Genomic DNA, 16,813 nt, shown 5'->3' with positions numbered 1-16,813 from the left:
GCTGTTTTTCGTTTGTCTCTGTGTGTGCTGGGCCTTCGCTGCCCATGTAATAAATTAACTATTTACGCTTCCGCTTGTTAAACTCTGAATTGTATCAACTTTTGGTGTACCTTGCCTCCTGGGACAAGGATTAATGCACGCACGTCAGGAAAGCCCGTTGGGTTATTTCCGGTCGTGACACGAAGTCGAGGCTGCTGAACCGAAACGTCTGCCCGGGTGGGAAGACGAGGTCGTCGAAGCCGGAGACGGAACCCATTGCACTGATCGGCGAAAAGCTTGACGCAACCCCTACCTGGCGCGCCAACTGTCGAAACTAGATTTCGGCAATAATAAAAGGGGGTGGCTATCAAGCTGGAGAAGTGTATGGGTTTGGAGACAAAGGATTTATACAGGTTCAGGCCTTCTTATTCAAGAAGTAATACCCTATTCCTGTCCGGGGATGAATCCGCCGAGTGTCTTATTGATTGTATAATTTGGAGAAAATCAACAACTGCCCCTAGAGGCACCCGGACCCCCCTTATATATGGGAAGGAGTCCGTGTTACAAAAGATAATCTATATCCCTAACGGAATATACAGATACAGATAAAATACAGTCGTAACTGACTAAGTCTCAAGGTATTTCCTTGATGTACAAGTTGAGAAACAAACCCGAGATACAAATAAGATATTCTATCTATATTCGGTATCCTATATTCAGTCCAAATATCATCGCCGTGTAGATATGGGATATCCATAATCTCCACAGTTCAGTCTCCTGGGAGCATTTCAAAAATGCCCGATGTAATCTTTAGCTCCTGAGCAAGATGAGATTAGGAGTGAAAAGCGGAAGTATATTTTAGCCCTTTGCGGCTTTGCATCCTTTTCTGTTGTGGTAGTAAAGAAGTTGTTAGTGAAATGGTAGGTGCTTTGCCCTTGCTAAAAACAAGGCTCTGTTTTGAGATGATAGATGTGTTTCCGACTCCTGCCTGATCATCGAGGCAAGGGCAAAAGCATGTAGCGTTTTCCAGCGTGTGGAGATTATGGATATCCCATATCTACATGGCGATACTATTTGAGCTGGATACAGGATACCGAATATAGATAGAATATCTTATTTATGTCTTGGGTTTGTTTCTTAACTTGTGTATCAAGGAAACACCTTGAGACTTAGTCGGTTACGACTGTATTTTATCTGTAACTGCATATTCCGTTAGGGATATGGATTATCTTTTGTAACCCGGACTCCTTCCTATATATAAGGGGGGTCCGGGCGCCTCTAGGGGCGGTGGTTGGATTTTCTCCAAATCATACAATCAATAACACACTCGGCGGATTCATCCCCGGACAGGAGTAGGGTATTACTTCTTTTATAAGAAGGCCTGAACCTGTATAAATCTTTTGTCTCCAAACCCATACACTTTCCTAGCTTGATAGCCACCCCCTTTTATTATTGCCGAAATCTAGTTTCGACAGTTGGCGCGCCAGGTAGGGGTAGCGTCAAGCTTTTCGCCGATCAGTGCAATGGGTTCCGTCTCCGGCATCGACGACCTCGTCTTCCCTTCCGGGCAGACGTTTCGGTTCGGCAGCCTCGACTTCGTCACCGACAACTTCGGCAAGATTTCTCTCCTTGACTCGGAATCGGACCAGTCGGGAGAGAACCGGATCTCAGTCCCGTTTGGATTCCCAAACGCGGCTGAAACCTACTTCAAGACCATCTTAACCGAGTCGGCTTCAAACCACTCGGCCGAGATCGCATCTTCTTCAACGACACCAGATCAAGATGATGGGGCTTACCCACCAGTCCTGATGAAGCTCCCCGACGATTTAGCGGCCGTCTTCACCACGACAGCGTCTTCATCCCGTAGGCCTAGGCGGAAGTCGGCTTCAACACCGATTTCGCCTAGCTTCAGGGAAGTCGGCGTCATCCTCCAACCACTCGGCACGGTTTCGACGGATCAGCTGGATGACTACAACAGCTCTCCCACCGTCGACTCACGTCCTACTGACATCGTGGAGTACGACGAATTTAGTTCTCGCTACAACGACTTCGACGACTTCGACGGAAGCCTAGATGACAACTACACCCCTCTCTACTTTGGCGTTTTCATGGCCAATAATGAGACGGAGGAGCAACGCCAAGCCCGGGAGACCGCAGAACGTCGCCGACTGGAGGAGGAGCATCAAGCACAAGAACAAGAACGGCTACGGCGTGAGCAGCAGGACCGTGAGCGGACCGCGAAGGAGGCTGAGGATCGACGTCAGCGAGCTTTGGAAGCAGGGCGCCGAGCGCGTGATCTCATCGGCCAGCAAGATGTCGAAGGGACACCGGTTTTTCGCACCCCTCAACAGAATGCGGTTGCCGCGATCACCCTTCTCGATACCCTCCTCAACCAAAACGAGCTCAATCAATCCGACCACGTCGTCAACATCTTGAACCAGACGAAGACCATGATTGCGGCTTCGGTCCCAGTTAACTCCGAAAGCGTCCACACGCCGACTGGCAGCCGAGTCCCCCACTTCCGATCTCATGACTACCGTCATCCAAGCCTCAGCATCACCGGCGCAGGATCCAATCGCAGGAGCAGGGGTCACGACGAGCGGTCCATTCACTCACCTCCCGACCAATATAGGGAGCGCCGAGTGGAACGGCCTCGCTCACCACCTCGTCGCCGCCCCGTCGATCTTCGCGACACAATCATACAGCGCCGAGCAGCTCGAGGTCACCATCATTCGCCGAACCGCCACGACGACGACCTTGACGGAGTAGCAGCCTTCACCGACGATCTGCGTCGAGTGGATTGGCCGGCCGGCTTCAAGCCGACTGGAATAGAGAAGTACGACGGTACCACAAATCCAGAATCGTGGCTTACCGTCTACGGTCTCGCAATCCGCGCAGCAGGAGGAGACAACAAGGCCATGGCGAACTATTTACCAGTGGCTTTAGCGGATTCCGCCCGATCTTGGCTCCATGGATTGCCCCGTGGTACAATTGGATCTTGGGCCGAACTACGCGACTACTTCATTGCCAACTTCCAAGGCACCTTCGAGCGTCCCGGCACACAATATGATCTCTACAACGTCATTCAGAAGTCCGGAGAATCCCTTCGAGATTACATCCGGCGATTTTCCGAACAACGTAACAAGATCTCCGACATCACTGACGACGTCATCATCGCCGCGTTCACCAAAGGAATTCGCCACGAAGAACTAGTCGGCAAGTTTGGGCGTAAGCCTCCCAGGACAGTCAAGCTTATGTTTGAAAAAGCCAACGAGTACGCCAAAGCTGAAGACGCCGTCACCGCGTCAAAGCAGTCGGGCCCCAGTTGGAAGCAAAACAAGGGTACGCCGGCTACGGGAGGTGGTGGAAGTAACAGTCATAAGGACCGCAAGCGTAAGCCTGCGGAACTTGTTGCAACCGCCAGTCACTCTTCTCGACAGCGTTCGCGCGTCAACACGTTCGACAAGATCATGAACTCCCAATGCCCGCACCATCCTAACTCCAACCACGTGGCCAAAGATTGTTTCGTCTACAAGCAATTCGCGGATCAATACACCAAGACTGCACGGAAGAACTCTGACGAAGAACAAAGCACGTCGAGGAAGAAGGATGACGGCGACGCCCCGGCAGGATTTCAAGATCACCGCAAGGAGCTCAACCATATCTTCGGCGGCCCCCTGGCTTATGAGTCTAAACGGAAGCAGAAGTTGACTGAACGGGAGATCAATGCTGTTCAGCCCGACACGCCCCAATATCTTCGATGGTCAGAGATCGCAATCAAGTTTGACCGCTCGGATCATCCTGACCGAGTGGTCCACCCGGGTCGGTACCCCCTGGTACTAGACCCAGTGGTCCGTAATGTCAAGCTTCGCAGAACCCTCATCGACGGTGGCAGTGCGCTCAATATCCTCTTCGCCAAGACCTTGGATGATATGCAAATTCCTCGCTCCGAGTTAAAACCAAGCAATGCGCCTTTTCACGGAGTGATTCCAGGATTATCCGCAACTCCACTCGGCCAGATCACCCTCCCGGTCACTTTCGGCACTCGGGAAAACTTTCGCACAGAGAATATCAGCTTCGAAGTCGCCGATTTCGAGACAGCTTACCATGCCATACTCGGACGCCCGGCGTTAGCCAAGTTCATGGCCGTCCCGCACTACACTTACATGATGATGAAGATGCCTGGTCCCCGAGGAGTGCTATCCCTACGGAGTGACATCAAGCAAGCCGTCACATGCGACAAGGAGAGTTGCGACATGGCTCAAACCCGCGAGATGGCGTCTGCCCGAGAGGATATCCGACTGGCTGCAGCCACGGCGAGCGAAGGAGAAATACCTGCTACCAAGACTTCAAAAAGTGGAGAAAGCGAAGCCAAGACTAAGAAGATTCCCCTAGATCCCTCTGATCCTACTAAAACTGCTGTAATAGGCGCCGAGTTAGATTGTAAATAGGAAAGCGCGCTCATCACCTTTCTTCAGAACAATAAAGATATCTTTGCGTGGAAACCATCTGATATGCCCGGTATTCCTAGAGAGGTGATTGAGCACTCCTTACATGTCAAAGAAGATGCAAAGCCTATCAAACAACGACTCCGCCGATTCGCACAAGACAGGAAAGACGCGATCAAGGAGGAATTAACCAAGCTGTTAGCAGCAGGCTTCATCAAAGAAGTCCTTCATCCCGACTGGCTGGCAAACCCGGTTCTAGTTCGGAAGAAAACAGGGCAGTGGCGCATGTGTGTTGATTATACCGACCTCAACAAGTCTTGTCCCAAAGATCCTTTTGGGTTGCCTCGCATTGACCAGGTAGTTGACTCAACCGCCGGCTGTGAGCTTCTCAGTTTTTTGGACTGCTACTCGGGGTATCATCAGATCCGACTGAAGGAATCCGACTGCTTGAAGACTTCATTCATCACGCCTTTTGGGGCATACTGCTACATCACCATGCCGTTCGGACTAAAAAATGCAGGAGCAACTTATCAACGTATGATCCAAAGATGCTTCTCAACGCAGATCGGACGCAACGTTGAAGCCTATGTGGATGATGTAGTCGTCAAGACCAAGCAAAAGGATGATTTGATCTCGGATCTAGAAGAAACTTTGCGAGCATCCGTGCTTTCAGGATGAAATTGAACCCTGAAAAGTGCACCTTCGGAGTACCGTCAGGGAAGCTGCTTGGCTTTATGGTGTCTCATAGGGGCATCCAAGCCAACCCGGAGAAAGTTACTGCTATCCTCAACATGAAACCGCCAAGTACCCAGAAAGATGTTCAGAAGCTGACTGGATGCATGGCGGCGCTCAGCCGATTTGTTTCAAGACTTGGCGAGCGGGGGATGCCCTTCTTCAAGCTACTGAAGAAAACAGATAACTTCCAGTGGGGACCTGAAGCACAGAAGGCCTTCGAAGATTTCAAGAAACTCCTCACCGAGCCACCAGTCTTAGCCTCACCACACCCGCAGGAGCCGTTGTTGCTGTATGTATCAGCCACCTCCCAGGTCGTGAGCACAGTCTTGGTCGTTGAGCGCGAGGAAGAAGGCCATGTCCAAAAAGTCCAGCGACCGATTTATTTTGTCAGCGAGGTCCTAGCCGACTCCAAAACGAGGTACCCTCAGGTTCAGAAGCTGTTATATGGTATTCTAATTACTACCAGGAAGCTATCTCATTACTTTCAAGGTCACTCGGTAACGGTGGTTACATCATTTCCACTCGGTGATATACTGCACAACCGCGAAGCAAACGGACGTATTGCTAAGTGGGCTTTGGAGTTGATGTCTTTGGACATATCATTCAAGCCCCGAATTTCAATCAAGTCCCAAGCGTTGGCTGATTTTGTCGCCGAATGGACCGAGTGCCAGGAGGATACCCCTGCGGAGAACACGGAGCACTGGACCATGCATTTTGACGGATCCAAACGACTTTCGGGCACTGGAGCAGGAGTGGTTTTGATTTCCCCAACTGGAGAAAGATTGAGCTATGTGCTTTGGATACATTTTTCGGCGTCCCACAACGTTGCCGAGTATGAGGCCCTCCTTCATGGACTACGGATTGCAATTTCCCTAGGGATAAAGCGTCTGATTGTTCGAGGCGATTCACAGTTGGTTGTCAACCAAGTTATGAAAGAGTGGTCCTGCATTGATGACAATATGATGGCATATCGACAAGAGGTGCGCAAATTGGAAGACAAGTTCGAGGGACTTGAGCTCAGTCACGTTCTTCGACACAACAATGAAGCCGCCGACAGACTTGCCAATTTTGGATCCAAGCGCGAGACGGCGCCCTCAGATGTTTTCGTCGAACACCTTTATACACCCACCGTACCTCATAAAGATACTACTCAAGATGCGGACACTCATGACGTAGCCATGGTTGAAGCCGACTGGCGAGAGCCCTTCATACGATTTTTAACTTCTCAAGAGCTCCCTCAAGATAAAGATGAAGCCGAGCGGATTTCAAGGCGGAGCAAACTTTATGTCATGCATGAATCTGAGTTATACAAGAAAAGCCCTTCAGGAATTCTGCAACGCTGCGTATCTTTAGAGCAAGGGAGACAATTGCTGAAAGACATACATTCTGGGATATGCGGAAACCATGCTGCTGCACGCACCATTGTCGGCAAAGCTTACCGGCAGGGTTTTTTCTGGCCTACTGCAGTGTCCGACGCCGACAAAATTGTGCGCACATGTGAAGGTTGCCAATTTTTCGCCAGACAAATTCATCTACCAGCTCAAGAGTTGCAAACTATTCCGCTGTCTTGGCCGTTTGCGGTTTGGGGGCTCGACATGGTTGGCCCGTTTAAAAAGGCAGTTGGCGGTTACACGCATCTCTTTGTGGCAATTGACAAATTCTCCAAATGGATTGAGGCTAAACCGGTTGTCACAATCACAGCAGATAATGCGCGAGACTTCTTCATCAACATTGTGCATCGATTTGGAGTGCCCAATCGGATAATCACTGATAATGGCACACAATTCACTGGCGGAGTTTTTAAAGACTTTTGTGAGGACTTTGGAATTAAGATTTGCTACGCCTCAGTAGCACACCCCATGAGCAATGGACAGGTGGAGCGAGCTAATGGCATGATACTTCAAGGGATTAAAGCGCGTGTCTTTGACCGGCTAAAACCCTACGCCGGCAAATGGGTGCAACAGCTGCCATCAGTACTTTGGTCTTTGCGAACTACACCCAGTCGGGCCACAGGCCAGTCACCTTTTTTCCTTGTCTATGGGGCAGAAGCAATGTTACCGAGTGAAGTCGAATTTGAGTCTTTGCGCTTTCGTAATTTCCGTGAAGAACGCTATGAAGAAGACCGAGTGGATGACTTGCACCGATTGGAAGAAGCCCGCGAAGCAGCTTTGATTCAGTCGGCTCGATATTTACAAGGGTTGCGGCGCTATCATAATCGCAATGTTCGATCTCGTGCCTTTTTAGTTGGTGACCTGGTTTTGAGGAAAATTCAAACTACACGAGATCGGCACAAGTTATCTCCTCTATGGGAAGGGCCATTTATTATCTCTGAAGTCACCCGACCAGGTTCTTATCGACTCAAGCGTGAAGACGGTACTCTTGTCGACAACTCTTGGAACATTGAACATCTCCGTCGTTTCTACGCTTAAGTTTATCATTGTACTTCCCTATCTTGACTGTCAACATCAAGTTTTCTTCTTGCCGTTGTCAGTCGGGGGCTATCATCATAATAATGGAGTGTGATTTTTTATCAATTTAATTTGCTTACTTGGTCTATCATTGCCTTGTTCGATTTTTTCTACTTAGTCTGCGAGGACTGAAAGTTTTTAATAGCTTCTTTGGGTTTTAGGCTCAACAAAGCTTGATAAAAGCTTTTAAGAAATCAAAGACTTGGTTAGAACTATCAAGCACAGCATAAATACACCAGTATTGTACAAATTAAGCCTCCATTTGCTACATTTACACTCAGTCAGAATCAGTCCTTTCATCATCAGAGTTATTATTGCTCGGCTGAAGGTCGTTGTTGCGGAATTGCTCTACAACATCACTTGCAATCTTGTCAGCCGCACTTTGAGCATTACTGATAAGATCAAGAGCAGCTTCTTCGCTTGTCCCATCTGCAAAGCCATCAATGGCGTCAATTTCAATCCTCGGGTACAAGGATTTGGTCATCGCCAATGCCATACTAGCTCCCATACTTCCAGCTTTCTTGATATTCTTGAAGTATACATCCGATGCTACTCTCAGCTTGTCAAAGACTTCGGTTGCATCAAGTGCACTCGGACCACTGTCATTAAGGAACATAGCTTGGACAAGTGGTGTAGCGGCATTGGCGACTTCGTCTCTTGCTCCTTCAAGCTTCTTGATCTTACCAACCAGGACATCAAACTGAGCTTGAGATTTGATTTTACGGTCTACAAAACACATTTATGATAAGAATCTGCTGCATTAAAGCGAGGAAAGTTCAAATTGTCAGTTGGCAGTACCTTCAACCTCCTTCAAGGCTGAGTCCCTTTCCGCAGCCAGTTCTACCTTGTCTCTTTTCAAGGCTTCAATCTGTTTCTCCATCTGAGCCATTCTGGTGGCTTGTGCTGTTTGAAATCCAAGTGTTTGAGGATACAATTATGACAGCATAAATCAATGGAACAGATCTGGATGATTACCTTTTGATGACCCACTCAGCTCGAAGTTTGAATCCTGGAGCTGTGCAATTCGCTCCCTTAATTCCTTCTCCGTTTTCTTGGCATACTCCTTGGCCTCGTGTAGCTGTTCCCTGACGGCTTCAAGAGTTCCCAAATGTGGAACCAGCTTTTCTAAGGTTGCAGTCTTGGCTTCATTACGAAGATGGATTCTCTGCACGGTGGTTCATGGATTAGTTTTGCTAACGAGAAAACAAAGTCATCAAAGGCAGTTGCCTAGAAGACTTACATTCACAATGCGAGTGGCTTCTCCAAGTGCTTTCTTCAGCTGGCACACTTCCTCATCTTCTTTTTGACGATTTATAACGATGCCGGCAACTTGCGAGTTCTCGTCCCACCATTTGAGCAAGATAGGAGGACGGGAGTCATCAGCCGCCTTTATGCGAGGAATTGTTTCTTCGTCATCGCCTAGTGTTCCTGATGTATTTCCAAGACATTAGATGAGTAAGCTGAAGCTATTTAAATCGGCATCACTTGAGAAGATGTGTTACCTGAGGATGTTCCTGGCTGAATATGAGGTGGTCCTTGTTCTTTATTTAGAGACCCAATCATTGAGTCTTTACCAACTTCTGGTCCTCGAGAAGTTGTCTGCGCTTCAGCTTCAGGAATCTCTTGATTTAGATCTACGTCTGACTGGTTTCCAGTCGGGGGCTCTCTGGTTGTTGCAGTTTCAGTGGTTGCCGACTGGTTTCCAGTCGGCGGCTGGTCACTCGGATTGGCCTTGTCATCCGAAGCATGGGCACCAGTCGGCTGGCTTTCGGCAGTCGGCTGGCTTTCGGCAGTTGGCTGGTTTTCGGCAGACGGCTCAGCGTCTTTGGATAAATTTGGCTCTGTCACAGCCAGATCAGGATCTTTTCCAGTTGGATCTATGTCGGATGGTTTCCTGCAAAGTGTCCTTTTGATATTCAGCATAATTTCCTTGAGAGAAGCATGTCAAAGGGAGATGGTACCGAGAAGTTTTTACCTGGAGGATGTTCTAATCTTTGGCATTTGACGGCCAGCCAGTTTCTTCTTGGGCATGGTACGCTTTGGGAGTTTGTGAGGCGAGCCCTTGTCCCCAGATTTGTCGCCGTCGTAACCGTCGTCGTCATTTAGCACCAGTTTTCTCTTGCGAGAACCCGTCTGCCCAGTCGGTTGGGAAGTTTGAGGTTGCGGGTCTGACCTGATTGTCGGCCCTCCACTTCCCTGAATGGTGTGCTGGCGAGGAGATCGGCGCTGAGCAATTGGGGGATCAGATTTCATCAATACGTATTCCTGAATGAGATGCCTCCATGGTTAGTTAACTCAACATGAAGACAAGATACTATTTTGATCAAAAGTTGAAGATTTCAGATACATACCTGCGGAGGCGGATTGAATGCATTATATGGCACAACTGGCAGCTGGTGTGAGTAGCTAACGACAATGGCATTTGAGAAGATTTTATACATTCTCTCCTTCATGATTTTGAAATCCAGAGAGTCTGGTTCTTCGCGATTAGGATCATGCTTGCCGTCAAACTCAAAAGCTGTACGGGATCTTTCTTTAATTGGCGCTAGTCGGCATTTGATGAAATGCCGAGTGATCTGCTCTCCTTGCAAGCCTTGTTCTTTGAGTTTTAACATGCGATCCAACAATTCCAAGGCTTGGACTGCTTCATCTCCGATTGGAAGAGAGTTCCAGGTATCTTGGTACACCGGAGGAAGACAAGAGTACCCGGGAAGAGCAGGCTCAGGATTCTGAACGTAGAACCAGTTTGCATGCCACCCTTTGTTTGAAGTCTTGAAGGGCATAGAGAAATACTTTTGGCTCAGAGTTCCCCTTAGCTGGAATCCTGCCCCCCCGACTACGCACGGTTTGCTCTTGTTTGGTTGGGGTTTGAGGAAGAAGATCCGGCGAAACAGGGCAAAGTGAGGCTTGATTCCCAAAAAGGCCTCACAAACATGGACGAAATTGGCGATATGCACTATGGAATTTGGGTTTAGGTGATGCAAGCTGATTCCATAGAAGTTCAAGATCCCGCGGAAAAATTTCGAGGTCGGAAGAGCGAAGCTGCCGTAGAAGAAATGCGAGAAGACTACGATCTCATGTGTATCAGGGGTCGAAAAAGCCTCACCGCACGCTGGCCGCCACCCGATGATCTCCTTGGCTAGGAGAACGCCGTGCGCCACCATCTCCTTCAGGTTCTCTTCCGTTACGTCGGACGGCGCCCATTGGCTTTCGAAGCTTTCTTTCTCTTCCGCCATCGATTTTCCCCGAATGCACTGATTTGATTCGAGGGATGGCTTGGGAGAGGTGAGGGATTGAGGCGGTGGATCACGAGAAGGATTTTGATCACTTTTTGAAGGTGGATTTGGGTGGATTGGTGAACCCTAGTTCGCCGGCGCAGTTCTGCACTGTAGCAAGGAGTGGGGAAAATGGCGAGAGTTCCGGCGGGGAAGACGAAGCGTCGCTTGGATCTCGGGATTTCTTGTTAAGGGTATCGGAGGTACAAATGGGCCTAGGCCAGAACAGTACTTCGGCCCAATACTTTTAACAGCGTGGCCCATTGTGCTCCTTAGGGACTTAGGCATATTTTTGCTTCGGCAATATTATGCGCACAATAGTGTTGCCCAATGCTGATAAAATCCTTTTTATGCGGTCATATAATTCTTTGGAATTATTGCAATGCAAATTAAAAGGTGCCCGACAGAAAGGCGTTATGCTGTTTTTGTAAGCTTTTTTAGGCTACAGAAGCTGTCTGGGTTAACTTGGAGTGGCTTGTTTTTATCATAGTCACTTCCTTGGTATGTTATATACCTATTTTCATTATGGTAAATAGTCGTAGCCTAGGCTATTAGACTTATTCATTACCACAATTTTTATAATACTTGGTGGGTAATCTTTAGAGTTTTATATTCGGATGCCTGTCCAGTGTGTTCATTCGTGAACCTTTTTAGAGTGTAAACCACTCGGACTCTTTTCATTATGGCTAAAAAGCAGTCGGCTAGAATGCCTCTTTAGGCGCCGCGTGTGCTTTTGTCATATGATGCATGATTGTGCTATTATTTGGTTTCTCAACTATATGTTTAGTTTGTTAACTAATCACATAGTTGGGGGCTACACCTAATTAGGTGCATCTATTCGATGCACCATATTTTTATCTTTTCGCCCTTTACAGTCTTCGTCTTCGCTACTCGGCAGGCCTTGGCATGAATAATATGAAGCACTCGGATTGTTATTATTTTTGAGAAGGCTATGATGGTCGACTGCAAAGGTCTCGGGGGCTACTGTGGAGATTATGGATATCCCATATCTACATGGCGATACTATTTGAGCTGGATACAGGATACCGAATATAGATAGAATATCTTATTTATGTCTTGGGTTTGTTTCTTAACTTGTGTATCAAGGAAACACCTTGAGACTTAGTCGGTTACGACTGTATTTTATCTGTAACTGCATATTCCGTTAGGGATATGGATTATCTTTTGTAACCCGGACTCCTTCCTATATATAAGGGGGGTCCGGGCGCCTCTAGGGGCGGTGGTTGGATTTTCTCCAAATCATACAATCAATAACACACTCGGCGGATTCATCCCCGGACAGGAGTAGGGTATTACTTCTTTTATAAGAAGGCCTGAACCTGTATAAATCTTTTGTCTCCAAACCCATACACTTTCCTAGCTTGATAGCCACCCCCTTTTATTATTGCCGAAATCTAGTTTCGACACAGCGTTAACTCGCGCATGCAGTTGGGACCTCGAGTGAGTACGTACGAGTCCGGAAAAACTAGTGGGCGAACGTTCGCCCATCAGTGAACTCGCGAATTGCCCCGGTACGTATGTATCAAGAAAGGGCGCAAGCTATGGAGCGGTAACCGTTATTTCCTTTTTCTTGTTTTTTTAGTACGTGATTCTTCTATCGCATCCGATCTTACCTTCCTCATTTTCTGTTTTCATCCGTTCCTAATTTTCTGTTTTCAATTTTCCTTTACGTATGTATCAAGATTTTTTGTTTTTTTCCAATATTTTTAGATTTATTTTCCTTCGTTAGTCTTTAACGAGAACTATTTATGCGAAAACTTTCTATCTATAGATTTATATATGTAAACTTTTCACATACTTTATATATATAAACTAGACTTTCTATATATAAACTTTCTATATATATATATATATATATATATATATATATATATATATATATAGACTTTCTATATAAAAAATTTATATGTGGAATGTTTGTATACACTACTACAATAGCTATTTTTATTTTTCCGTGTGGTTGTTTTGCCCGTCTGAAACATTTCGTTTGGGAAAATCGCGATTTTCTTATGCGGGTGGCGCAACCGCACGCGAAAATCCGATTTTCGTGTGCGGCTGCTTATGCCGCCCGCACAGAAAAATAAAAATCCGAAAAAAAATAAATTTTCAAAAAACCCAAACCCTAACTCTAGATCCGGCATCCCACCGCTGCGCCGGCCACCACTGTCGCCGGATCTGGGCGAGGGACTGCCGCCACCGCTAGATCCGAGCGGGGGCAGCCGCCGCCGCCGGATCTGAGCGTGGGGAGGGTGGCGCCGCTCCCGGCCGCCGCCTGGCCGTCGTCGTTGTCGTCAGCCGCGCGCACGCTGCCGGCCGCCGCCTCCTCCCGCTCCTGGTCGCCGCCTTGCCGTCATCGTCATCGTCACGTGCGCGCCACTTCCGGCCGCCGCTTCGTCGTCATCGTCGGCCGCGTGCCCGCTGCTCCCGGCCGCCGCCTCGCGAGACGGCTAATATGCGACTAGTCGCGCTCGCCCTCCCGCGCGCGACTGGACACGTATCACACGCGGAGAGGAGGCGGCGGACGGCGCATTCGGTACTTTTTTTTTCGGGCGTATGGTTTCCTTTTTTTGTTTTGTTTGTTTTTTTCTTCCGTACCTTTTCCAGTTTTCTTTTTTCTTTTTTTTCTTCCCGTATATTTTTTCTGTTTTTCCCTTTTTTAGTGCGTATGTATGCAAACTTTGTATACGTACACATACAAACTTTATATATACGTATACAAACTTTTGTATACATGTATACAAAGTTTGTGTACGTGTATTTTTTTTGTTTTTATATATATGTATACCAACTTTGTATACACGTATACAAAGTTTGTATACACATATATAAAGTTTGCATACTTTTTTAGTTTTTTATACGTACGCACACAAACTTTATATATATGTGTATATCTTTTATACAGTAAAAGTGCATACATATAAAAAAATATGTATATATACACATGTATGTATATATATAGTATATACATACGTATAAACTTTATATATATATATATATATATATATATATATATATATATATATATATATATATATATATATATATATATATATATAGTATATACATATAGTAGGTATAGTAGTATATAGGAATAGGATAAGAGATCAGACTAGAGGGGGGAAGCTGATCGCGCGCGCGACTGGTCGCGGATCAGCACCCCCTCGCCGCCGTCGTCGTCGTCGTCGGCTGCGCGCACGCTGCTCCCGGCCGCTGCCTCGCTATCGTCGTTGTCGTCGGCCTCGCGCACGCTGCTCCCGGCTGCCTCCCCACGTCCGCCCGCCGCCGCCGTGAGCCCGGCCGCCGCGCCCGCCCGCCCCTGCCTGCCGCCATCGTCTCCTCTGCCGAGAGCCGCCCGAAGGAGAGGAAGCGTTGGCGCCATGCGCCCGGAGGAGAGGAGGAGAAGGTGAGAAAGAGAGACAGAGGAAAATGAGATGAGAGGAAACTGAGAAGATAAGGGGGGAGGGGGGAGAGAGAGGAGAGAGAGGGGGGCAGGGGGAGAGGGAAGAAAAGTCCAAATTTTTTTAATAGGATGGGAGGGAAGTGCTATTTTCCTATGCGGTTAGATTAGGACGCCCGCATGCGAAAATAGAGTTATTTTTGTGTGAGGGTCTATTAAGTGACCTGCACACGAAACGGGCGACGCTCCCCTCATTTTTTCTGTGCGGTTCAACTCAAGGATCGCATAGAAACAAAATGGGGTGGTGTTCAGGAAAATCAATCATGTAGTAGTGATATGTAACTACATATAAGAAGTTTGCACGGAAATAATTCATATATGTTTGAAACTTCATATAGAATTTATATGCAACTAGAAAGTTCAGTTTAGAAATTTTGATAGAAATAAAAAATTGCTTATCAACACCGGGTATTCTTGGAAAAAAATAGAATCCAATTAAAAAAAGCCTCGTAACAGAAAAGCAAGAAGTATGGAGAGTTTGTTTCTTTAACCGAAGATCAGAGCTAATCATGATCCGGGTAATTAGACTAATTAGGCATGAATATTTTGTCGGTTCGTGAGATTCGCTCCTCGCGAATGTTCGTGCGCTAGACCCCACCCGTACGGGTCAGCCGAACTGCCCAAGAATCGGACTGCGACTAGACTAGCAGCAACACGAACAGAATCGGACTACGACTAGACTAGCAGCAACGAGAAGGCGTGTGATCGCTCGCCGCCGTAAATATGGGATCGTTGGACAGCTAGCGTACCTAGTTTGTTCACGGTCTCTTGGCATCTGCCCTGCCGCGCCTAGGATGAGCGTCGGGTGTCATCAGTCGCCGTACTGTGGAGGCGGCAGGGGCTGGCTGTCACCGCGGTGCCGGACTAGCGGGGGCTTCAGGGAGTACGACACAGGTCGGGGTAGGGCGTCCCTCACGGATGACGTGCTCGCTGCAATCTTCACACGGCTCCCCAACGCGGCCGATGTAGTCCGATGCGCCGCCACATGCAGGCGCTGGGCCAGCGTGGTGGCCAAGGAGGCCGACGCTCTGTCACGAGCCCTTCCGCCTCTCCCTGGCCTGGCCCTCGGCCTCTTCCACCAGGATCGACAGGACACGGCCGGCGCCGCGACGACGAACACGCGCAAGCGGAAACGCCGCTCCACCGGCTTGGAGTGCTCGGCGCCGCCGTGCTTCGTCCCGACGGCGTCCGGCGCTCGGCTGCTCGGCTTCAACCTCCCCTCCACCACTGCGCTGCGATCCGGTGGCCAGCATGGGCATGGCGTCTTGGATCTCTCGCACTCTCGTCCAATCGCGTCACGCAACGGACGCCTCGTCCTCGAGCTCCAGAGTGAGGGCCACGTCGACAGAAGCCTCAGGCTGTGCGTCTGCAACCCCATGATGGGGGACGTGGCTGTGCTGCCTACTCTGCTCGGCAATGACAGGCCCAAGATCTACGCATGCACATTGCTCACCGGTGCCGACCTCGACCTCGACCGACCCCGGCATGCATCCTCTGACTTCTTCCGCGTGCTCATCATCTACAACCGCGACAGGTTCACCGCGTTCCGTTCCTACTCATCAGACACCTGCAGCTGGAGCATGGAGACCAAGAAAACGTCAGGCCCCAAGCTCACGAACTGGGACCTTGGCAAGCTAGGCCAGGGCATCGTGCTCCACGGCGTCGCCTACTGGCCGCTGAAAAGAACGGCACTAGCAGTACGTTTTGACACGCCGGCGCCGGCGCAGGTGCGCATGCCGCCGGACGGCGTTCCCAACCCGCTCCAGCAGCTCCGTCTGCTCAGCGTCACGCCCGATGGGAAGCTGTGCCTTCTGGACGCAGGGAATGGTGCAGGATATGCCAGTTTTGTGCGGACGGTTTTCGAGGCAAGCACCGGAGAATGGGTGAGGGAATGTTCCGTCACGTCGACACGGCTCAAGGTAAAATCTGCGGCCGACATCAACCTGCGTTGGTTCTGCGAGAATAGTGGCATCCTCTTGTTCACGCTCGGCAGAGGCAGCAGTAATCCTGGAACCTTTGCAATGAGCCTAGCAACAAAGGAAGTTGAGAAGTTACATGATAGTGTGGACTGCAGTTCATGGAGAAACTTCGTGGGATATGAGATGGATGGGGTAACTTACCTCAAGTCCATAGCATGACACAGATCATTATCCCCTTTCGTGTAAGGCGTGTAATGCTTTTGTAATTGTCAAAAATAGTTTCGCAATTCGCAGCAACATCAGAGCATATAGAGCGCGCGTTTTGGCTTTCGAGTCATCTTAAGCAATCTGAAATTGTACGTTGTTCTACTACTTCCCTTTGATGAAATGACACCAGTGATTGTAATTTCGGACCCACCACCAAGTAACTATGTCGTCCAAAATTTTTAGATTTTCTCAATTTTTTTGAATTTGGATATTATTCAAATTCATCCAAAATTTGTTAAAATTT

General features: G+C 48.5%; 1 protein-coding gene across 1 annotated transcript; it reads left to right on the top strand.

The window, feature by feature from the left end:
• The first annotated feature begins 15,153 nt into the window (after positions 1-15,153).
• Positions 15,154-16,590, top strand: LOC107275399 (uncharacterized). Its single transcript, XM_015758115.3, has one exon. It carries the CDS (start codon positions 15,178-15,180, stop codon positions 16,519-16,521), a length of 1,344 nt encoding a protein of 447 aa, XP_015613601.1. The 5' UTR covers positions 15,154-15,177; the 3' UTR covers positions 16,522-16,590.
• The last annotated feature ends 223 nt before the right edge of the window (positions 16,591-16,813 follow it).

Source organism: Oryza sativa, chromosome 10 (assembly GCF_034140825.1).
Source record: "Oryza sativa Japonica Group chromosome 10, ASM3414082v1".
Lineage (NCBI taxonomy): Eukaryota > Viridiplantae > Streptophyta > Magnoliopsida > Poales > Poaceae > Oryza > Oryza sativa.
Note: the sequence above shows the minus strand (reverse complement) of the source record. Positions and strands in the feature narration are given on the sequence as shown.

Excerpts from the sequence above, each read along its gene's own strand:
- LOC107275399 (XM_015758115.3), top strand. The coding sequence starts at position 15,178 with ATGAGCGTCGGGTGTCATCAGTCGCCGTACTGTGGAGGCGGCAGGGGC.